The sequence below is a fragment of the Schistocerca cancellata genome, chromosome 3 (genome assembly GCF_023864275.1).
Source record: "Schistocerca cancellata isolate TAMUIC-IGC-003103 chromosome 3, iqSchCanc2.1, whole genome shotgun sequence".
Classification (NCBI taxonomy): Eukaryota; Metazoa; Arthropoda; class Insecta; order Orthoptera; family Acrididae; genus Schistocerca; species Schistocerca cancellata.
This window is the reverse complement of record NC_064628.1, coordinates 720229746-720255017: the sequence shown is the minus strand read 5'-3', so window position 1 is coordinate 720255017 and position 25272 is coordinate 720229746. Positions and strand designations below refer to the sequence as shown.

General features: G+C 38.0%; 1 protein-coding gene across 1 annotated transcript in view; it reads right to left on the bottom strand.

Annotated features, from left to right (window-relative positions):
* Positions 1-24998, bottom strand: part of LOC126176982 (methanethiol oxidase-like) — a 156105-nt gene extending 131107 nt beyond the window's left edge. Inside the window, exons 1-4 of the mRNA XM_049924196.1 lie at positions 24823-24998; positions 23981-24166; positions 9216-9375; positions 48-191 (exon numbers count right to left, since the gene is read on the bottom strand). Coding sequence (XP_049780153.1) covers positions 48-191; positions 9216-9375; positions 23981-24166; positions 24823-24948 — 616 coding nt within the window. The 5' untranslated portion in view covers positions 24949-24998. The remainder of the gene's footprint in view (positions 1-47; positions 192-9215; positions 9376-23980; positions 24167-24822) is intronic.
* Positions 24999-25272: the final 274 nt, after the last annotated feature.

Sequence of the window (25272 nt, the reverse complement as noted above, 5' to 3'; positions counted from 1 at the left end):
TTAGTTATGAAATGACATATGAAGACTAGTTTTCTTGATCAGCTTACCTGGATTCATTCCATCTTCAGGTTTAAATCCATACTTGAATGCTTTTGGTGCTGCCCATTCTGATGAAACCATTATATCATGGAATGGCTGATACCAGAAATCATAACCAAATGGTGTTTCATCCTCTTTACTAGCCCACAGTTCTGAAAACCATGTAAACTTAGTTAAATTTACAGTCTGGTCTTATTGATCATAGTAAAAGAAATCAGAGAGATTTGTACACACATTTGTACTGTGCAATCAAAATAGCTGTTGGTTTAACAGAAATGAACTATTTACTCATCAAGCTATTCATCTCACTACGTTTCATGAGTATATTGCTCAGATGAACTATATGAACTACTTAAGTGGACATGTAGACATTTAGAAATAATTAAGAGATGGATTTCTTGAAGTTGCTTTTCAGCTCTGTCTGCCATGCTGCTGAAACTTTTTAGAAATATTTTGTGTACTAGAGGTTCCTTTAAAAAAGAATATCAATGAAAGTCTACTGGTAAAAAAAAAGTTTTAAAAGTGTCATTACAATGTTGTACACAAAGTCACTACCAGCCATAATCATATCAGATTAACTCTTGGATCATCAATTTTCTTCCAGGTCATTTCAATAAAAATAACATACAACAATTTTAGGGTCTTAATACAACTCTACAGGGCCTGGATAGTAAAGTTTAATACAAATTGGCCATATTTTTCAGAACTATGACAATTTAAAGTGTCAAACAGAAACCTATTTGAAAGGGTAACAAGAATGGAAATGCTACAGGATGGCAGCAGAGGCTGCAGAAAGTATGTATGTGTCAACTGAGTTGGGAGTTTTGGGTGACTAGCACTGTCATCATGAAACATCAGCAACTTTATTTGTCATCTCTTCCACTCACCTTCAAACTGTAGGGGTGGAGTGGAGGCAGAGAGGAAGATATATATTGTATGCCCACTAAGGCGCTCAGTTCATCAGCGGACCTGATAATATCAATACGACTAGTTGCTGAAATGGTGCGTCTGTTGGACTCCAAGAATCAGTCATACTCTCATGAATCATTTTTTCATCAATTATGCTGGGTGAAACTGAAGATTCATTTTAAACATTTTATTTACTCACCTTGAATTTTAATTCTTATACCAAATTTCTCCTTGCTTTTATTAGCTCCCCATATCACTTACTCCATTCTCAGTTTCCACCTGCCTTAATGTCCTTTAACTCTTATAACTGCTGTTTGCATTCTGTACAAGTTGCAGATTGCCTTTCACTCCCCATATTTTATAACCCATAATATCAGAATTTCAAAGAGCGTATTCCAGTTAATATTGTTGAAACCTTTTTCTAAACCTACAAATGCTATAAAAATTTGGGCACATAGCCAGGTGACATATGTATGAAGATTTATAGATGTAGTACTTACACAATGGAAACATACTAAACTCTATACAAAGGAGACAACCTGCAAATTTGTGAGAATAGTTCCTTTAATCACACCAGAAATCTTAGAATTAGAACAAAAATACTGGATGATATTGGTTTGTGGTGCTTGTCTTCTTAATTTGAATTTATTGCCAATGCACAATAATAATCAACTGACATTTAAAAGTTTTTTAAAAAAGATGTCTATGGTGCACAACCCAAAAGTAGGCTACTGGCCTGACTGCAGGTAAGGTGCACTAGGAGAGAGATGATGATGATGAGCCCATTGCACCAGCCACACTTTATGCTCAGGAAACATCCCTGGTACTCAATTGATAGCAGGCTGAGTGGACCTGTGGTCATCCTGGTGGGACTGGAACAAGGAAAAAATCTCCATTCATACCTGACTTGAATGTGTCACCTCCAGGGCTAGAGTTTAGTGTCTACCTACTAGACCATGATGGCTTCTGAAAGTCTTAAGAGCCTGAAATAAATTTTAAGTGCTTTTAGCCATTACCTCAATGAGCCTGTAGTTCTCACCTATGGTATAGGTGTAGCATCTTTGATTAGTAATCAAAGTGTCCTCAGTCCTGTGTTTCAACACTACCACCATTTAAATTTTTAATAAAAAAATCATCAGCAGTGGCAGCCAAAGACTTCCTGCCTAAGAAGTCACCCTCATTTACCAATGGCCTTGTCAAAGATGGCGAAGGAGTGGACAGAGGTTCGGCGCACTCCTTGCCCTAAAAGGTGGAAGAGTCACATCAGCAATGATCAGTGGCAAGGGGATGAAGAAGGCAATGGAAGCTACTGCTGTAGAGACACGTAACATGTATCCACAGGACATATTGCCTGTAATTGAAAAAGTGTCATGATGATTTCTCCACTCGCAGAAGATTCCAGATTAATCCCCCATTCAAATTTCTATGAGAGGACTGCCAAGGGGGAAGTGACCATGAGAAAAGGATTGAATGACCAAGAAAGGATAATGTTCTATGGGTCAGGGCATTGTATATCAGAAGGTTGAACATGGTAGAGAAGCTAGAAAATATGAAAAGGGAAATGCCAAGGCTCAGCCTAAATATAGTGGGCATTAGTGAAGTGACTGAAAAGAAACCAAGGATTTCTGATCAGATGAGTATAGGGTAATATCAACTGCAGCAGAAAATGGTAGAACAGGAGAAGGATTTGTTGAGGAGGCTATGACAAAGAACAACGTACTGTGAACAGTTCAGTGATAGAGCTGTTCTCATCAGAATTGCACCAAATCGACACTGACAACAATAGTTCAGATATACACACTGACATCACAAGCAGAAGATGAAGAGGTACAGAAAGTATATGAGGATATTGAAATGGTAACTCATTACATAAGTGTAGATGAAAATCTAAGAGCCATGGTGGTTGGAATGACATTGTAGGGGAAGGGGTAGAAGAAAGGGTTATGGAAGAATATGGGCTTGGTACTAGGAATCATAAAACAGAAAGACTAATTGAGTTCTGCAATAAGTTTTAGTTAATAATAGCAAATACTCTGTTCAAGAATCACAAGGAGAAAGTATACTTAGGAGTTAGATTACATCACAGTCAGGCAGAGAGTTGAAAATCAAATATTGGACCTTAAGTCATGCCAGTGGCAGATATGGACTCAGATCACAATCTGGTAATGATGAAGAGTAGGCTGAAGTTTAGGAGACTAGACAGGAAGAATCAATGTGTAAAGAAATGGAATGCAGAGGTACTACAGAATGAAGAGGTACACATGAAGTTATCTGATGTTATAGACACTATAACATTACAAAGAATACTGCAAAATACTAAAGCAAGTAATCCAGAAATCTAAGCAGCTTTTTAATGAGAGAAAGGTAATAAAATACAAAAACCAAATGAGATATAGTGAAGACAGAGACAGGTGGGACCAAAAAGGAAGAGGAACAGCCCACTCTAAAAATAAATGAGATATTGGTAACAAGTGCATGTAGTGTTGCAAACCTTTTAAACAAGTACTTTGTTTCTCTTGCTGACAGCTTAGGGTTTTCAGTTTTAGTAAACAGTGCAACACAGTAGCTGAGACTGGTCTTTGCAAATAACTTTAGTAAAATGAAATTGACACTCACATCTCCCAAAGAAGTAGTGTCCATCATAAAAACCCTAAAATCAAAGTTTTCTAGTAGTTATGATAACAGGTCAATGAAGTTAATCAAAGAGTGCTCATGCAAGTTGAGTTCTATCTTGTTATTTGTATAATCAGTCTCTTACCAGTGGAATGTTTCCAGACTACTTAAAATATGCTGAAGTTAAGCTTCTTTACAAGAAAGGGGTAAAGAAGTACCATCAAACTATTGACCAATTTCACTTTTGTTGGTTTTTTTGAAAAATATTTGATAAGATGCGTTCAAGCATCTCCTTAAGCATCTTACCACAAATAATATATTGTCCAAGTCACAGTTTGGGTTCCTTAAGGGTTTTGATATAGAGAAAGCTATTTACATGTATGGTGAGAGTGTATTTAATTCATTAGATAACAAATTGAAATTTTCTGCGACCTGTCAAATGCCTTTGACTGTGCGAATCACAGCATTCCCCTAAGTAAATTAGAATAGTATGAAGTCACTGGCAGTGCCTTGAAATGGTTTGAATCTTAACTATTAGGAAACAAAGGTTGTTGTTGCAAAATACCTGTGGAACAAGCAGTCAGCCTTCATCTCATTGGGAATTAACTACATGTGGTGTCCTCAATGTTCCATCTGGGATCCATTGCTTTTTCTTGTGTACCTTAATTATCTCTTGTCTGTTACGTAGCCAGAGGCTAAATGTGTTTTGTTTAAAGATGATACATTACATTAAGTAGCAAGTCAACTACAGATTTAGAAATGGTTCCTAATCAAATTTTCACTGACATTAATAAATGGTTTAAAACTAATTCACTGTTATTAAACTTTCAGATGACCCACTATATGCGGTTCAGAACTTGTAAGGGATTTCCTTCCAACATGTGTGTAACATGTGAACACATGCAGATCGAAGAGGCTGACAGTGTGAAATTTATGGAATTACAACTTGATAATAAATTCAGTTGGGAAGGGAATTACACAGAATTGCTTAAGTGTCTAACAAGTCTGTATTTGCATTGAGAATGATGTCAGATGTAGGATATATAAATATAAAAAAGTTGCATACTTTGTTTACTTTCATTCTATTATGTCGTATAGGATCATATTCTGTGGCGACTCATCAAACTGAGTAAAAGTTTTTAGCATACAAAAGCATGTAATAATAATCATTCCTTGTGTAAATTCAAGATCATCATGTAGAAACCTGTTCAAGAAACTTTGTATTCTAACCACTGCTTCTCAGTATTTTTGTTCCTTAATGAAATTTGTTGTGAATAATATATCTCTATTTCTAACCAATAGCTCAATACATAGTATCAATACTAGGACTAAGAACAAGCTACATAAATACATAAAATTACTTAATTCCATTCAAAAAGGGTCCATTATTCAGGAACACACATATTCGATAAATTACCAGCAACCATTAAATACTTGGTTTCAGATAAAGCAGAGTTTGAAAGACTTTTTGATAGGCAACTCCTTCTAGTCTACAGATGAATATCTTAACAGTGACTGTTGGACCAGCTTAAGTAAAAATGCCTGTTAGATTTCAGTTTTGACAGCACTTGGTCACAACAGTCAAGATTAGGTATTTGTGTATGGTAAGTTTATTCAAATTGCACTACAATATTTCATTCTGACAGTGTATTAATTCTGTAAACATTGGCAGTTCCAGTTTATTGTAATGTATTCTCCTATTCTAACAATCTCCTGACAAATGGCCAGGGTAGTAAGTATTACATTCAAATGTTTTATGTTTTTAATGTTATACTTTCTGACATGTTTCACATCCAAGAGGATCAGCTCATTTTTTGAGTCTATGGAACCGAAAAAGAATCTAATTTAATCAAGGATTAAGAAAGGTATAAGACAGGAATGTTGTCTTTCACCACTGCTATTCAATCTATATGTCAAAGAAGCAATGATGGAAATAAAAGAAACGTTCAAGACTGAGATGAAAATTCAGGGTGAAAGGATATCAATGTTAAGATTCACTGATGACATTGCTATCCTCAGTGAAAGTAAAGAAGAATTACAGGAGCTGACATATGGAATGGTCAGTCTAATGAGTATGGAATATGGGTTGAGAGCAAATAAAAGAAAGATGAAAGCAATGAGAAGTGGCAGAAATGTGAACAACAAGAAACTTAAAATCTTAACTGGTAATCACAAAGTAGATGAAGTTAAGCAGTTCTCCTACCAAGGCAGCAAAATAACCCATGACAGATGGCATAAGGAGGACATAAAAGGCAGACTAGCACTGGCAGAAAGGGCACTCCTGGCCAAGAGGAGTCTACTATAATCAAACATAGGCCTTAATTTGAGGAAGAAATTTCTGAGAATGTATGTTTGAAGCACAGCATTTATTGCAGTGAGACATGGTCTGTGGAAAAACCAGAACAGAACAGAATAGAAGCACTTTAGATGTGGTGCTACAGAAGGATGTTGAAAATTAGGTGGACTGATAAGGTAAGGAATGAGCAGGTTCTCCACAGAATCAGTGAAGAAAGGAATATACAGAAACAACTGACAAGAAAAAGGGGCAGGATGGCAGGACACCTGTTAACTTCCCATGGTACTAGAAGCAGCTGTAGAGGGTAAAAACTGTAGAGGCAGACAGAGATTGGGATACATCCAGCAAATAATTTAGGACGTCAGTTGCAAGTGCAACTCTGAGATGGAAACGGTTGCATGGGAAAGGAATTGTGGCAGACTTGATCAAACCAGTCAGAAAATTTATGGAAAAAAATTCTCATTGAAGCATAAAGGAATTAAAGACATTAGCTGCCAGTGGGCATGATTGATATCAATGGGGTCAGTTGAAAATTTGTGCTGGATCTGGATTCGAATGTGGCTCCCTTGCTTACTAAGCAGATCTGGACACAATGGTCAGCACAACCACACATACTATCCTCGCACACCTCCCATCACACCCAACTTCTTAGCTTATACCACAGACTACTGATATAGGGCCACTGCTTGTTAGTCTCATTATTCATGGCATCTCGCCAATTCCTGTACAAGTTCGAGCTTTTTGTACATCTGCATTGAAGGGATAATTGGCTGTCATTGCCTTAATTATGTATATGGTGTCTGTTGTTTTGGACTTATCCAAAACAACAGACACCATTTTGATCCTGCAGCAACTATGAATCAAGTCGCGAAGGAATTAACCCTTTAACTTAAAAAATTTTTCAAATTATTTGAAAAAAAATTGAATTCTTGATTAATGAAAATAATTCTGTGAAGAATAACATTATATGCACTGGACTTTGACTTAAATATCCTGAAACTTGAAGACATTTTTTAATTTCTGTCTAGCTATGAAGTATAACCACATATTTCACAACAGTTTTCTGAGACCACAAATCTTGGAGGAGCTGGCTGGAGCACAGTCATTATATTTATCTTGTGCCACTGGTGAGCACTTGTCAGTCAACTGACAAAATGTCTTCACTTTCAGTCTCTAATGAAGTAACATCACATTCTTTTCCACTTTCTGAGCTGCTAAATTCAATGTCAAACTCAGAATTGCTACAGCCATACTTTGTTGAAAGCATTGCCTAAACAACAATATAGGAGAGAGTCTGAAAGCACACATTTTGTTGCGCAGTATCCAGAGCTGCACACAGTACAGATGATACCTAGTGGCAACCACCTCAACCAAAACATGACAGCCAGGCTACAAATGTACTGCCAGGTGCTCTCTAGCAGCTGAACATGTAACTACCAGTGCTGAAATGGATATAAGTATGGTTCTATTTTTTCAGAGGTCTTTTCTTAAGTTGCCTGAGTTTATCCAGGATTTTAAGTTTCTGTCAAAATAATAGACATGAGACAACTCAAGGTTTTAAATTAAGGGGTTAAAGACATTAACTGCCAGTGGGCATTGGCTGATATTATGAGGTAAGCTGAAAATTTGGGCCAGATCAGGATTCAAACCTGAGTCTCCTGCTGACTAGGCAGATGGACCATCTGTACACTGTGGTCACCACAACCCCACGGACTACCCTACATGCCTCCTGTCAGACCCAAATTCTCAACTTATACCGTACACTGCTGATGTAGTGCCCCTGCTCATTAGCCTCATTACTCACAGCATGTCACAAATTCCCGTAAGAGTTCAAGCCTGGAGTGCATCTGCACTGAAGGTACCATTGGCCAGCATTGCCTTAATTATGTATGTGGTGTCTGTTCTTTTGGATGAGTCCAAAAGAACAGATACCACATACAAGGTCTGTTCAAAAAATTCCGGAACTTTGTCCATAAAAATTTTCTATTCTTACCTTTTACTTATTGTGCATGATCTCTTTCAAAATACTCTCCTCCAAAATTGATACACTGCTCCCAATGTCATTTCCACAACCAGATGCAGTCTTGGTATGCCTCTTGCTGGATCCCACTATGTGCCTTCTATGAATTTTCTTTTATCTTGTCCATCTTTGCAAATCCTTTCACTGTCCTAAAAGTCCTTCCACTGGAGTTTTCAATTTTGAAAATAAAAGAAAAATCTGCAGGGTCATGTCTGGAGGGTATGGAGGATGCGGCAGCACAGTGATTTTGTTGTTTGTGCTACAGTCATGTACCAACAGGGATGAATGTGCAGGTGTGTTATTGTGATGTAAGAGCCATGAATTGTCTCGCCACATTTGTAGCCATTTGCTTCTCACATTTTCTCGCACACATCACAACATGCCACGATAGTACCATTGATCAACAATTTGTCCCTGTGGTATGAATACATGATGGATTAATCCTTCAGAGGGCATAATGAATGAGGATCATCTTTAACTTCCAACTCCTATTTTTAAACCATCTGAACCATTCATTCAGGGATGAATGTGCAGGTGTGTTATTGTGATGTAAGAGCCATGAATTGTCTCGCCACATTTGTAGCCATTTGCTTCTCACATTTTCTCGCACGCATCACAACATGCCACGATAGTACCATTGATCAACAATTTGTCCCTGTGGTATGAATACATGATGGATTAATCCTTCAGAGGGCATAATGAATGAGGATCATCTTTAACTTCCAACTCCTATTTTTAAACCATCTGAACCATTCATTCATAACACTGAGTAAGGCTTAAGCATTCATCATTGTAGGCTTCCTGCATAATTTGGTGTCTCTTAAAGGTTTTCTAAAGTTTCACACAAAATTTAATGCAGTTGTGTTGCTTCTCAACTCTGTCACCTTGAAGTTCAAAAACTGTGCAACACAACATTGTACTCAATACACCACTGAACAATAACTAACAGACACACTACAATGAAACTTCTGGCAGTTACACATTAAACAATGGCATGTGCAGGGATGCCAAGAGTATTTTCTCCAATACACCATTGGCACGAAATTATGAATATTCCGGTATTTTTTGACCTTACCTCATATATCAATGAACCACACTCTAGAAAAAAAAAAACATAAATACAACACACAGAATTCTCATTAAAAAAACTGATATGTTTGGGTATCAGTGTACCTTCATATTGTTACCTCAGCTTACTAAATACATCATGTCAAAAGATTTGGAAATTTTAGTAGACAATGCTGCCTATGTGTGTAGTAGCAGATATTCCTGCTTCCTCACAAAGTGTTGTAATAATGTTTTAAAATAGATGGTAAGTCTTATATTTACTATACTCACTCTTAATTTCAAAAGATTCAGCATCAAGAAGAAGAAAATTTCCTTTTGCTTCATCACAGTTGTCACCCAATGTAGATATCATTATTTCTCCAGTTGGAAGGCAATGTGTTGTATGTAGAGCAGTAACATCTAGTTGACTCAAGTCTTGAGGATCTATCACCTTCAAAATTGATAAATAGTGTCAGTTCACTATAGCATAAAGAAGCAACAAAACATAACAGCATGTGACACTTGTCAAACGGAAAAAAAATTAGAAGAAAGGCAAAATCGAAGCACACAAATTAAACTATTGTTGTAGGACAATGATTTTACAAGTTCAGAAATTTTTATGTGTACACTGGGAAGTCTTTGTTGGAATGAATATAAGTAATGGGAAGAATAATAGTAACAGCCTACAAGCAACTGATGTAATGAGCAGTTAACAGCCACATAAACAAGATTGAAAATGTTGCTGAACTTCTGGACAACATGTTTTCAGATCTGACTATAGTTAGCCCTGAAAAAAGATAATGTCAGAAATTCCAGCAACATATCAGTCTTGTTTCAGTTAGAGCTGTTTACAGCAAAAATTGTGCACTGTGTGTTGCATTATTAGAATACTGTTTCAGATACAATCTTGTTGTTTTTGTTATTACCTTCTCCAAAGACTGGCTTATGCAGCTCTCCACCCTTCTCTATACTGTGCAAATTTGTTCATCTCTAAATAAATACTGCAATCTACATCCATTTGAACAAGCTTACTGTATTCATACCATGGTACCCTACATACTTCTAACTCCCATACTTCCCTCCATTACCAAACTGATGATTCCTTGATGTCTCAGAATGTGTCCTATTAACTGATCCCTTCTTTTAGTCAAATTGGTCAGACATTTTGTTTTTCCTTAATTCAATCCAGCATTTCCTCCTATGTTACTCAATCTACCCATCTAATCTTCAGCACTCTTCTGAGGCACCACATTTCATTTCACAAGCTTCTGTTCTCTTTTTGTCTGAACTCTTTATTGTCCACGTAACCCTGCTGTGAAAGGCTGCACCCAGACAAATTCCTAACACAATTCCTCTTTTCAGATATGTTTTCCTTGCTATTGCCAGTCTGCATTTTATATCCTCTCTACTTCAGCCAAGATCAGTTATTTTGCTGCTCAAATACCAAAAGACATCTACTACTTTTAGTGTCTCATTTCCTAATTTAATTCACTCAGCTTCATATGATTTAATTTGACTACATTCCATTACCCTTGTTTCACTTTTGTTGAATTTCATCCTAAAACTTCTTTTCAAGACACTTTCCATTCTATTCAGCAGTTCTTCCAAGTCCTTTGCTGAACAGAACTGCTGAATAGGATTACTGTGTCATCAGCAAACTTAAAAGTTTTTATTTCTTTTCTCTGAACCTAAATTCACTTTCCAAATTTCTACTTGGTTTCATTCAGTGCTCACAAAATGTACAGATTTAAGAACAGTGGCGATAGACTACAACCCTGTCTCATTCCCTTCTCAACCACTACTTGCCTTGTGTATAGCCATGAGCTGTGGTGCACTCAGTGTGGCATAGAGGCCAGCACTGCAAGCTGCCGTACTTCAGTTCACCATTTCAAACCTAACCATCAGCAATTATTTAATATTTGTCATACCTGGGAGGTTCTTGAAATTTCAATTGTTTGTAATGTTTGTGTATTCTAGAATATTCCATGTTTGTATAAATAGGCAACATGCTCCTCTCAGAAGTTGAGTTCTCTTCTATCTATATGTTGGTGTTTGCGATAAACTTGCTTTGACTTGTAGTTCACTGACAACCATGCTTTCAGATTTGAACTTGGCTGTGATTATGATATGACACTCTTTGGTGGAGACCTCAGATATTTCAAAACATTTACATCACTGTGGCTCCAACTATGCAACTTAAAAGGTGTTGCTTACATAGACAGACCTACAATACAAGCAGTACGTCATTCCCAAGGTCTTTATATTCAAGAAACCAATGAATTCCTAAACAGCAACAAGTCAGCTGCACTTAAGGCATACATCAGTATTTTCTGGAGATGGTAGTCAGAACCCAGTGAAAGGGCTGAAAGGATTTGACCGAGTAGGTGAGATAACATGATGTGTTTGGCAAATGCATAATTTTACATGGGTGGTACAGTCCACCAGTGGTTCAAGAAAAATGAAGAGCAACTCATTAGCTGAAACAAATTTTGTGCCAAACTGAAGAAAATATTTGATGACAAGCAGCATCAAATCAGCTTAGTGCAAGAACAATTGGAGAAGAGAGCTTTATATTATGGGGAATAACACATACAGAATATTTTGGTCTATGCCACATAGTGAATATGACACACGAAAGAAGCCAGAAAAATCTCTCATTTGATGAATGGATTTACAGAAGGGCATTTAACAATTTCTTCTAGTAAAGGATGTCACAACAACTGGGAAAGTCATCAGGTGGTATCAGCATATGAAAAAGACAACCCAATGTTTCAACCAGGTGCAACAAACATCTCTGCCACAGGAGAATGGACATTTGGAGGACAGAATACAACATATTGTTATGCTTCCATTATGGATGCCATAGACATGTTGTACACTACTGCAGAGAGAGGTGATGAGCTTCCAATGGCTACAAAGCCTCAAGATTTCAACTATCACAAGCAGTCATAGACTGTAGAAGATTGAAGCACCAGATTGGATAAGCTATTCCAATGCGCACACAAAGATTACTCTCAAAAGTTGTTCGCTGGTGAGGACATTGTTATCCCATCATAATAACAAGACAAGTACCAAACTTCCAATCATCAAGCTAGACACTCAGTTACACTTTGTAACTTTTGTCAACTGCCAAAAGCCACTCTGGCTCACATAAGAAATATACATACCAGAGACAATCATCAGCAGTACTGATGGTCAAGGGAACTTTGGAATCCTGTCACTAGCAGTGACAACTTATCCCTAACAGTATGTGTATAGGAACATGTGAGCCAGTCCAGCATGGGCAACTCAATGCCACTGACAAAGAATCATGAGCTGCTACCACTACACACAATGGAATGGAGGAAGCTGTTATTGAACTGGACATAAGATCTGACCTGACTGAGGAAAAGCATGGGCAAGTGTTAGCCATTCTGCAGCAATTTTCAGACTAATTCAAATGTGGAGTGAAGAAAAGTCAGATCAAGCAACCCATGGTAAAACACTGTACCATTACTGAAGATCACCCACCAATCAATCAGCACTTGCACAGGGTGTCACTGGCTGAACAACACAGAAGATAAGATCACAGAACTTTCAGAGAGTCCTTGGTCCTCTCTTGCAGTCCTAGTAAAGAAGAAACATGGCACATGGTGTTTCTGTGCCAAGTACCAATGACTGAACTAAATCATGAAGAAAGATGTACACCCATTTTTGTACACAGGTGACACACTAGACAGCATGACAGGAGCAAAGTACTCCTCAACTGTGAACATGCAGACAGGTTAACTGGCAAACTGTGGTTGATGATGCGGACCCAGAGAGGACTGCTTTCATACCTCCTGATGGCCTTTATGAGTTCAGAGTTATGCCATTTGGATTATATGATGCTTCAGCCAGCTGTGAATATATGATGGAAAATCTGCATCCTGAATCGATGACTTGTCTCTGCTATCTGGATAACACTGCTGTTTTTTTGAAGACATCTGAAGAACACTTAAGCTGCCTTACAACCATATTGAAGTGTGTTCAGACCACAGGGCTCCATCTGAATAAAAAAAAATGCCCCTTCATCTCTCAACAAATAAAAATCTTGGAGCAAATAGTTAATGGTGATGGGTCTATTCCAGTCCAGAGAAAATAAGAGAAGTCACAGATTTTCTGACTCCTTGGCATGTCCTTGATGAGAGAAATTTTCTGGGAATGTGCTCATACTAAAGGCAATTCATAAGGAAGTTCTGCTCCATGGCACAACTCTTGCAATGATTAATACAAGGAGGCACCAAATGTTCCTGGAGCAAGGTGTAAGAAAAATCTTTGTTTCCTTAAGGGGTAGCTTATATCTTCTCCGGTTCTAGCACTGCATGATGAGTATGTCAAGTCAGAACTTCACACTCAAGCAATTATGGGAAAAGTGCAGTTCTAGTAAAAATTCAGAAATATACCAAATAAGTGATAGCTTATGCTTCCAGAGCAAAGTCCGTGATGAACAACACTACAAGCTTGTGAGTGTGTTTGCAGTTGTTTGGGCCATCAATGAGTTCCAGCTCTATTTATCTGGCAAACTATTCACCCTGTGACAAATCACTATTCTCTATGCTGGCTGACAGGCCTGAAGGATCCATCAGGTCAACTGGCAAGGTGTGTACTGAGACTTCAGGAGTATGACATCACAGTAGTATACAAAAATAGATGCAAACATAAGGACACTGATGGCCTTTGAAGAAATCCTTTGGCAGAACACAGCAATGTGTATTAAATCTCAGTCATCACTGCATTAGATAACATTGCCTATTATTAGACGGAAGATCCACCACTAGTGAAAACCACAAAAGCCTTGAAGGAGGAGCAACTAACCAAAGGAGGATTCCAATTAATAAACAGAACATTGTATAAGTGAAATGGTTGCATCTCTTTCCAGTTCATCTATGGCAAGTTATCCTGAGATTTCTCAATGATGCTCCAACATCTAGTCACTTGAGATTTGTCAAGGCTTTAAACAGAATAAGGTGTAGCTATCACTGGCCAGGTCTCTACAGATCCACTCTCTCTGTGTATCATGTATCTGGCAAGCACGAGAGTCCCAGCTAATGTAGTATCTGTTTCAACACCATTATACATCAGTACTACATTCACACACATATTCATATACACTTCTATCCTTTGGATTTATGCTGACTTTGATTACCTATTTGATTCATGATATTGGTGTTTGATGACGTGAGGTGCAATAATTTCCTTAATACACTCTACTTTAATCATATTTTCTGAGGTTTAATATGATCAACCCCAGGGGGGTACACTCTTTGCATGTACTATATGTCTGGCAAGCACAAGGGCTAATGTTGTATCTGCTTCAACATCTTTATATTTTGGTACTATATTCCTTATTTACGCCATTTGCACTTAGTTTCTAGCCACATGTCTAAATCAATTCTAGGTACATGAAATGCTTTGCTGATTTGAAAATAGTATTTTATTTTATTTATACTGACAGGAACTGAGAATAGTATGAATTTTGAAGAAAAGTATAGCCAACTGGATAATACACATAAATACATACATTTGTCTACTTAACACTCTAGTTGATCAGCAGGAACTATGGTATAATCTTAGTCACTTGTATAACATTTGGTTTTGTTTCACATCTTCATGATTTTACAATTATTCAGTGTCATGTGAATCTGAAATACTTCATACGTACATGATTGAATGTTAAGCATGATTATTATGGAGACTATTAGTGACAATTGACATACACTCCTGGAAATGGAAAAAAGAACACATTGACACCGGTGTGTCAGACCCACCATACTTGCTCCGGACACTGCGAGAGGGCTGTACAAGCTATGATCACACGCATGGCACAGCGGACACACCAGGAACAGCGGTGTTGGCCGTTGAGTGGCGCTAGCTGCGCAGCATTTGTGCACTGCCGCCGTCAGTGTCAGCCAGTTTGCCGTGGCATACGGAGCTCCATCGCAGTCTTTAACACTGGTAGCATGCCGCAACAGTGTGGACGTGAACCGTATGTGCAGTTGACGGACTTTGAGCGAGGGCGTATAGTGGGCATGCGGGAGACCGGGTGGACGTACCGCCGAATTGCTCAACACGTGGGGCGTGAGGTCTCCACAGTACATCGATGTTGTCGCCAGTGGTCGGCGGAAGGTGCACATGCCCGTCGACCTGGGACCGGACCGCAGCGGCGCACGGATGCACGGATGCACGCCAAGACCGTAGGATCCTACACAGTGCCGTAGGGGACCGCACCGCCACTTCCCAGCAAATTAGGGACACTGTTGCTCCTGGGGTATCGGCGAGGACCATTCGCAACCGTCTCCATGAAGCTGGGCTACGGTCCCGCACACCGTTAGGCCGTCTTCCGCTCACGCCCCAACATCGTGCAGCCCGCCTCCAGTGGTGTCGCGACAGGCGTGAATGGAGGGATGAATGGAGACGTGTCGTCTTCAGCAATGAGAGTCGCTTCTGCCTTGGTGCCAATGATGGTCGTATGCGTGTTTGGTGCCGTGCAGGTGAGCGCCACAATCAGGACTGCATACGACGGTTGCACACAGGGCCAACACCCGGCATCATGGTGTGGGGAGCGATCTCCTACACTGGCCGTACACCACTGGTGATCGTCGAGGGGACACTGAATAGTGCACGGTACATCCAAACCGTCATCGAACCCATCGTTCTACCATTCCTAGACCGGCAAGGGAACTTGCTGTTCCAACAGGACAATGCACGTCCGCATGTATCCCGTGCCACCCAACGTGCTCTAGAAGGTGTAAGTCAACTACCCTGGCCAGCAAGATCTCCGGATCTGTCCCCCCATTGAGCATGTTTGGGACTGGATGAAGCGTCGTCTCACGCGGTCTGCACGTCCAGCACGAACGCTGGTCCAACTGAGGCGCCAGGTGGAAATGGCATGGCAAGCCGTTCCACAGGACTACATCCAGCATCTCTACAATCGTCTCCATGGGAGAATAGCAGCCTGCATTGCTGCGAAAGGTGGATATACACTGTACTAGTGCCGTTATTGTGCATGCTCTATTGCCTGTGTCTATGTGCCTGTGGTTGTGTCAGTGTGATCATGTGATGTATCTGACCCCAGGAATGTGTCAATAAAGTTTCCCCTTCCTGGGACAATGAATTCACGGTGTTCTTATTTCAATTTCCAGGAGTGTAACTTACATTGCACGCAGTTAGCCTGCTATTTGAAGTTTATACATGACACATATTCTATTGACTTCAATGATTTACGTATTATTTACTTTATCTTGACTATAATGAATCTGATTGCTCTGTGATAAATTTGGTGTTGTCTTTGAAAGCTTTTTATTAATATGATTTAGGAGTGGTTTGCTTGCTGTTGTCCTAGGGTGAGAATAGTATTATTAGTGGATTTTGGCTGCAGGGTTACAGATGACCACAGTCTTGATGAGATATATTCATTGGCTGATTGGTCTGAGGAAGGCATCAGTCAGATAGGAGATATTTTGGTTGGATGCTCTGGCTGGACATCAATCATTTCTTTGACACACCAATTATGCATGGAGTTTAAGCTATGTTTCAGTACATCAAGTGTATTACTCTACTTTGCATTATGCTTGTGTTTTTACCTATATTTGATTCAGTATGTGTGTTCATGTCATGCTTTCTATATTAGTTGCTAGCATTCATCATATATTCTTTAGTACTTTGATGCTCAACATCACCCTTGTTGAATCACTTTTGTCAGGATTGCTTTTCCTATTAAATCATTTAAGTGCCAACGTACCAACATATGTATTTATCTTCAAACACACATTCATATTAAAATGTGATATGAAATAATTAGATTGTGACTGAACATCACCTACAAAATCATTTTCGCTTTATTTTATTACTGTATGAACATGAATAATTCTGCTTATCTGGAAGATTTTCCCATATTTGTCATGACTGGCAATCATTGTTGATGCTTCATTGTGTCACTGTACCTTTGTGCACCTAATACTAACTTCTGCTTGTCTTATGGTAGTAGATGATGTTTCTTTGGAACTTGAAGTTCTACATCATTTTGATGCACATACTTGCATACTTATTGCTTATTGATTTTGAGATTTGAACTAACTGATAATGAACTTTCTTACTGGTTAGTACCTGTAGTTTCAGGTCAGGCCAATTGTCGCAAACATAGGCCTTGAACATTTTTGTATGGAACTTGAAGTCCCACATCACATTGGTTTGCATATTTCCATACTTATTCCTTATGGATTTTGAAATTTGAACAACTGATTATGAACTTTTTACTGGTTAGTACCCAGCGCTTTGCATTTTTAGGTCAGTCCGATCATCGCAAACATAGGCCTTGAACATTTTCAATTTGGTTTGAGGTGTCTCATGCCAAATTCTAGTTTCATGTAGTTTTGCTTACTATATCAATTTGATCTGTTTTTCAGTTGTGATGTCATGATTTGAGACTTCCTGTATAGTTTTAGTCATATATATAAATGCATTGTAGGTTAACTCTTCTATTTGATTGTGAGTTAGGATATAACTTGTTTTGTGGCCTTACAGTCACTTTCTGCAATTGCATTTCCTATGAGAAGATGAACTCTGTATGGTTCTATGCACTACTTTGGTCTCACTTAACAGACTGCAGGGAATTTTCCTTTGCATTTTCTGGTATATATTTTAAATTAGTGTTTTTCTATGATTTGATGTAGGATAACTCTTGAATCTGATTTGTCATTCGTGGATACAAATATATATTTCGTCTGGTAAAGTAGGTAAGATTTTATGTTATCAACTTGAATTTTGCTTTGTCACACTGTATTGTATACACAGAATAACTCTTTACAGTTCACCATACTTCTGAATTGGAAGTTCTACTGTGATAAGATTAATTAACAATCATGGGATATATGTATATATAAGTAAACTAATGACGGTCTTGCACTGGTGAAAATTTGAAATGAACCACTATTCACAGTTGGAACAAAGTGATGTGAAGGGGATTGTAAAACACAGCACTTTATACTGATATACTGTTTACTGCATTTAATAAACTCATGGAAGTAATGGACATAGTAGTTGTGACCACAAGGAGGTTATTCTCAGAAACAATTAATTTTGTTTACTGATGTATGTTCACACCTATTTGAGGACACTGATATAGATGTGATCATTCTGACCATTAAATTTGGAAGATGATACATTTCTTTAGTCTATTTGAAATTTTGACATTGAAGTAGGTTTGATACAGCATCGCATGTCTGGCATTCCGGTTGAGGCATGTTCTTGCCTGGGAAAAAATTATGTGATACTGTATCCATAACTTGACATCCAACTCACACTAACATCTTTTAGAGGTTAAGATACAACTTATTAGGCAATAATATATTAACAATTGAACGAATCTCATAGTACATTCAATGGATGCATCAAAAGAGCACCAAGATGATAAAACTGAAAATTTATGCACTTGTATCTTTCTTGTATTTCATCTTGTAAATGAGAAAGTTGACTGACTAAACTTTATACATAACATGTATTTTTCACTCACACTAATTGTCAAATTGCTGGTCTTTTTCACTAGTCATGATTATATTCCATTCATTTTTAGCCAGAGATTTAGGAGAGCTTTGTCTCTCTGCAATAGTCAAACCTCTTTGGGATATATTGTAATACCACAACCCCTGTATCCTCTTCTTCCACTCTCATCCCCACTCTCCCAAAGAGGATTTAATCCAACTTAAACTGCACTAATTTAAGCTACTGTTTTGACATTGTTTATGTTGGGCCTCACCAGTATGTAGAATGAAGGAAACATGTTAAAAGCTAATATACAATCACAATTTGCACATAATACAAACCACAGGACCATGGTAGGAATAAAATTGCTGTTGTAATTATGGAGTAATCAACCATTTAAGCTCCAATATTTCTAGTCAACAGGAGACAGCCATTTGTATGCTTTGTTACCTCAAAAACTATATGTATCCCTAACAGAAATATGACATGATGATTTTTCAGTCAGAATTAAGGATACTCATGTTTTAATTGGTGTTAGTTAACTAAACTGTAATTATGACCATATAGAAATGTAAAACTTTACTCATACAAAGTTTAATTAATTGAATCTAGGCCTTTTATTCAATAAAACTAATTGCTATGTTCACCTGAAAATGATAGGATGATATCCTTTAAGTCAGTAAAAAAATATATGCAAATTAATGAAACACATTGTTGCAATGATAAAACATGTAATTTCTTAGTTTCAATAGAAACAGATTCTTTCCTGTCTTTGTATGAAATTATTCACTTCTATTTCATGTAAATTTCTATGTTATTTGGGAAGATGTATGCAAAAACTTTAATTGTATAAATCCAAAATTCAATATGTAACAATAACAGTCATTGTTTAAAACCATATAAATAGAGGTGATTTGTATGCCGCCATAGGTCAGTCTGAGGTCAGTCCAAGTCAGTATTACGCCAGTCTTGGACAGAACTTTGTTTTAACAACATGTAGTCAGACTTTGTACATTCGCCACCAAACATCTAGCGTGCAAAATAAGATTCTCTTTGAACAAGAAGTACTAAACTTATTTCTATCATTGCATGATTCCCATGTAGTGATGCAATAACATCAAGATGAACCTATGGCAGCATTAAGAAGCAGCACCCCATATTACACAAGATATGTATTATTTTATTGGTGGAGGATATCCATAACAAGGTGTGGTATATTAATCGTTATTCTTCTTGTACTAAATAATGATACACATCCCAAACTTCACCCACAAAACATTTTGCCATGTTATATTACACTGTCCACAATCCATGCCACCCAGTAGCTGCTTTGTGAGAGAGTGCATGTCATGCTTATAAAAAAATCACATCTCCAAACTGTTCCTCTACTGTCTGCAGTACACAATGCTGAAAAGTATGTTCATATCATTATGCATACAGGTGTTTTCTTAAACGTAATAAGGGGACCACATCCTAGCCACAGAAAACATTCCATAACAAAATGGCACATCCTCCATACTTAACTTTTGGGATGGCAAGTAACAGCAGGCATTGGGCAAACCCAAAACCTTCTATATGATTGCCTCAAGTCATAGCCTGAGTCAGCACTCCAAATCACACATTCCCAGTCACCCACTGTCCAGCAGCATTGTTCTTTACACAACTTCAAGCATTGCTTAGCATTCACTACAGAAATGGTTGGCTTATGAGGAGCCTCTTGACCACTGAATCCATTCTTTTTAACTTCCTATTCGAAGTTCCTATTCACAGTCATTGTGCTAGTAGGTGTGTTGGTAGCAGTTTTAAAACTAATTGCAACCATTCTGCACAATGTTTGTTTGTCAGTATTTGTAAGTTCATTAGATCTGCCTGGTCTTGGATTAGCTGTCACTCATCCATCATGTTTCCACTTCACATCACATCACCAACAGTTGACTTATGCAGCTTTGGAAAAGTTGAAATTTCCTTGATGGATTTATTACTGAGGTGATGTTCAATGACCAGGCCGCATTCAAAGTCACTGAACTCTCTTGACCCATTCTAATATTACTGCTTCTCTGCTGACAACACAATACTCCAGTCTCCTTTTTATATTGGTAAAGGCCGGTTCCACATTACACAGGGCTGTCCAGGTAATTTTGATCAAACAGTGTATGCCACAACATGTTTTAGATGTCACAGCCAGCAAATGAACTGCCCAAAAGTCAAATGGTTCAAATGGCTCTGAGCACTATGGGACTTAACTTCTGAGGTCATCAGTCCCCTAGAACTTAGAACTACTTAAACCTAACTAATCTAAGGACACCACACACATCCATCCCCGAGGCAGGATTCGAACCTGTGACTGTAGCAGTTGCGCGGTTCCAGACTGTAGCGCCTAGAACTGCTCGGCCACCCAGGCCAGCACCAAAAGTCAAGATCACCGCAATACATCCATCATTACCCAGACTGCAAGGCATCTGACAGTATTTTGTACTGAGTGGTCCGACATATTGCCATGTTTCCAACCAGATGCCAAATAGTAGTTGAGAGATTAACCAAGTAATGAAATCTCATCTGAGAATATGGCATATTTTCATATGTGATCTCTTCATAAATAAGATATGAAATAGCAAAAGTGGATCTCATATCAAAAGTTTGTTCTCTTAATGTGAGTGTTGATTCTCAACTGGCACAAATTTAAATATGGTAGAGTCCTGTTAATCTGAACTAATTGGGACCGGACCTTGTTCAGATTACCAATTTGTTCAGATTAGCCATAATTATGGAGACAAGTTTCTAGAATGAAGTATACCAAACACATAAGTAGGTACATCATGATAACAAATGGGAACAAATGTGGGAACTGTGGCTCACTATCACTCCCTGCCCTTGTTGTTGTGCATTGTTGAGTGCGATATGGTTTGGTTGGACAGATTCGGAAAATGTCATGGAATCTGTCTGCTAACAATTACTGGAAAGAAGCTATCTTCTGACCATGATGCAGCAAAGGATTATTTGGGTGAGTTTGAAAAAATGATAAGAGAGGGAAAGTATTCTCCTCAACAAATTTATAATGCTGACAAGACTGGCCTTAATTTTAGGGCATTGCCAACAAAAAGCCTGGCATCAAAAGCAGAAGACCTTGCTCCTGGTTTTAAAATGTGCAAATATTGTGTGACTTTATTAGTGTGCAGCAATGCTGCTGGTGACCACAAGCTGCCTTTAATGCTGATCAGCAAATCTGCTAGGCCCAGAGCCTTTAAAAACTGCAACACGAAGTCCCTGCACATATATTATTGCAACAAGAACAAAGCATGGATGGATGGTAAGCTGTTCAAAGAATGGTTTCCCAGCCAGTTTGTTCCCTCTGTTCAACAGTTTTCTAAGGAAAATCATTTGTCTCCACATGCAATCCTTTTGATTGATAATGTGCCATCTCACTCCAGCACTGAGGAATTATGTGGTGGAGAAATTGGTGCGAAGTTTTTGCCACCGAATGTTACACCACTTCTACAGCTGATGGACCAGGGCATACTGCAAACATGAAAACTGATTTACAGAAAACAATTTTTAAGTAGCTGATCCAAGATGATAGCATTCCTTTAGTGGACAAAATAAAAAAATACCAATGTGAAGGATGTCGTTTACTGGGCCGCTGAGGTATGCCAGAGTATTCAGAAAATACTCTGAGAAAATCATGGAGAAAACTGTGGACATCTCTTGAAATTCAGGACAACCTAGTTGAAAATGAAGAGGAAAATCTACTACAATTGATACAGACAATCTGTGGATGTGAAGAAGCTAGTGAAGGAGATGTAGATGAGTGGATGGCAATGGATGGGGCATGTGCGGAGAAGCTTACTGATGCTGATTTAGTTGCTGCTGTGACTCAAGACCAGGAAGAAGTGGTCTGCTGTGACGGAAGTGACAATGAGCCTGAAAGCGACAAAGGAGAGTTGGTGCCACAAAGTGATGCAGCAGAAGCCCTTGACCTCACGCTATGTTATTGGGAGCCACAGCCCACTGCTACACCTGCTGATTTGATGTTTATGAAATGATGGTGCAACTATGCATCATATAACAGACTGTCTTCATTATGCCAAAAAAAAAATCACTGAGTTTTTGTCATCTAAAAAGAAGGGATAAAATGTCTGTTGTATTTTAGTAAGTTTGACAGCTTTTCTTTCATTGTTATGCATTGTTTAAAGCTAATCTTTTCTTGTCAATTTTTCTAATACATGTTTACTGTACTGTGTAAATTAAAATAGTGTGTATGGACAGCAGTTTACCACACAGTTTTCCACACTTAGACTAACATTTTTCATGTTCGGATTAACCAAACGTTCGGGTTACCGGGGTTTGGATTAGTGGGACTCTGCTGTATGTGATTCCTGCACTACTTTATAATTTACAAAGCTCTGAATTTGTATTCAAAGCATGAAGATCTATATTAAAACCATGTCATGAATTGATTATAAATAATTTTTTCCAGATAGTTAAATCTGTTGATGCTGCTTGATTGTAGCCACTTCTTTAATATATCAGTAGGTTGCACAATACTTTCTTGTATCAAATTGGTAATGGTATCAATTATTGTACATGATAGCACCTCCAGTTCATGATGCATAAAATTGTAATTTCTGCTTCTTACTTGGCACTTCTCTCTATTCTACAAAATATTCTTCAAAGAATGCAAATCATTTGGCAGCCAGAGGGAGGCCAGGTAACTGCACTGCTCATGGATGTAGTAGCTAGCCCACTAGAAACTATGCTAGATAAATTGTTTTTGAAGTTTCTGATTTGACAGTAATGAATAAAAATAGCTGACAAATCATCTGTATCTTCTTGACACAATTTATTGATCATTGTAATGGAATTCAGTTGGTTGACCCAATGTACAAATCTATATTATTATTATTTTAGAGAAATAGCAAAGCTTGAACACAGAGAGCAGGTGCAAATGGATATCTGTTGTCATAGTTAGGTAAAGATGAAAAGGCTTGCTCATTTTAGACTAGCATGAATAGTTGCATCAGACTGGCCTGCATGCTAAACATCACAAAACAACATCAATGTAGGACATAAAAATAATAACTTTTCTTTCAGCTGTATTTATTAATGTAAAAATATTATATGGGATTGATTTTGGAGTTAGTATGGTACTTCATACTATACTTATGCTTTAAAATATACCATATTTATGAGTGCATGTGCATGCACTTAAATCCAATATATATTCACAACTGACAAACTGTATTGAGATACTTTAACTGATGTTAATTAATCGGTTACTGTGTTTTGATACAGTTTGTTAGATAGAAACATAAACAGGATTAATAGAATTGCTTGACTGCAGGTCTCAGTTTCATAAAGCAAAGATTCATAATGGAGAAGCATATTGACAACAAAATCACATATAATATTTTCACATAAATAAATACAGGTGAAAGATAGTTGTTAATTTTATCTGTCATAAACAGTTGAATTTACAGCCTCAACATGCATGGAACCAAGAATCATCAGTGTGGTAATGACAACCATAGTGTAACTTAAAATTGTGTAATATTACATACCTTGTGCAATCGAGGTGCTCTCTCATTGATTCCAACATCAACAACATATATCCTTGAACTGCCCAGTGATGGCAAAATCAGCTTGTCTCTACATTTTGTTGAATCTTCATGACAGCTGCTACAAACATTCCATCCTGAGTGATGTAGCTCATCACCTAGGTAAGGCATTGGCAGGCGATGTATAACCTGTACACAATGAAAATGAATGAGCGTACGGCATTGTTGGCTGGGAGGCTCCATCCTGGGAAATTCAGCTGCCAAGTGCAAGTCTTTTGCCACATTGGGTGACTGATCAGGATGAAATGATGATGAGGACAACACAACACCCAGTCCCCGAGCAGAGAAAATCTCCAGCCTCACTGGGAATCGAACCGAGGCTTGCTTGCATGGGAGGTGAGCATGTTACCACCCAGCTAAGCAGGTGGACTGTACACAATATTGTGTCAATGATGCTACATGCATTTTACTGTAATAGTAAATCCTGGTTAATCAGTTTAGAAGAGCATGACTTCATTATATGCACCTGTGTAGAATATTTGTGAATTTTCTTACAAAAGCAACACAACTTTTCTACAATAACAATTGCAAGCACAAAATAAATGGAAAAATAAATTTCTGCCACCTTAAAAACTGTCTGATAAATATTACTTCCTTCTCTACTAAAATACAGGAAAAAAACAACTGCATCCATTAAAATTTATTTGTAAGTGAACAAAACTGAAACGTGCAGGACTATGGTAGAAATGAATTTCATGATAATTTCAGTGCTATGTTATATTAAGTAGATTATCTGAAACAGCAAATTACATTAACCACAACTGCTAGAGAGAGACTGTACTCACCTTGCAGAAAGTGGGGCTGTCAGGATCAATATCAACAGTTGCCAAAAAGTCTGGTTTAGTACTGCGAGCTTCAGCAGGTTGAACGCAAGGCACATACACAATTTTTTCTCTAGGTCCATATTGCATAGCTTCCAGGGGAGATGAATAGCCAGGGCCACAGCCATGACCTGGAAGGTATATTTGTCAGACAAAATATGAAAACGGAAGAAAAAAGGTGCAAAAGAGTATTACAATCAGTTATTCAGTATAGTTAATCCAGGAGGCTATGACTAGCAATCCCAACTTCACAGAAAAAATAACAAATTTGTGTATGCAGAACAAATAATGTAGTTGATAAACTATGAATATTCCTTTTGAATTTCCAATCATTCATACAATCAAACAATGGAAAATCCAGGCTGGAATGTAACAACATTATGAAAAGGAAAGTTGCTACTCACCATATAGCAG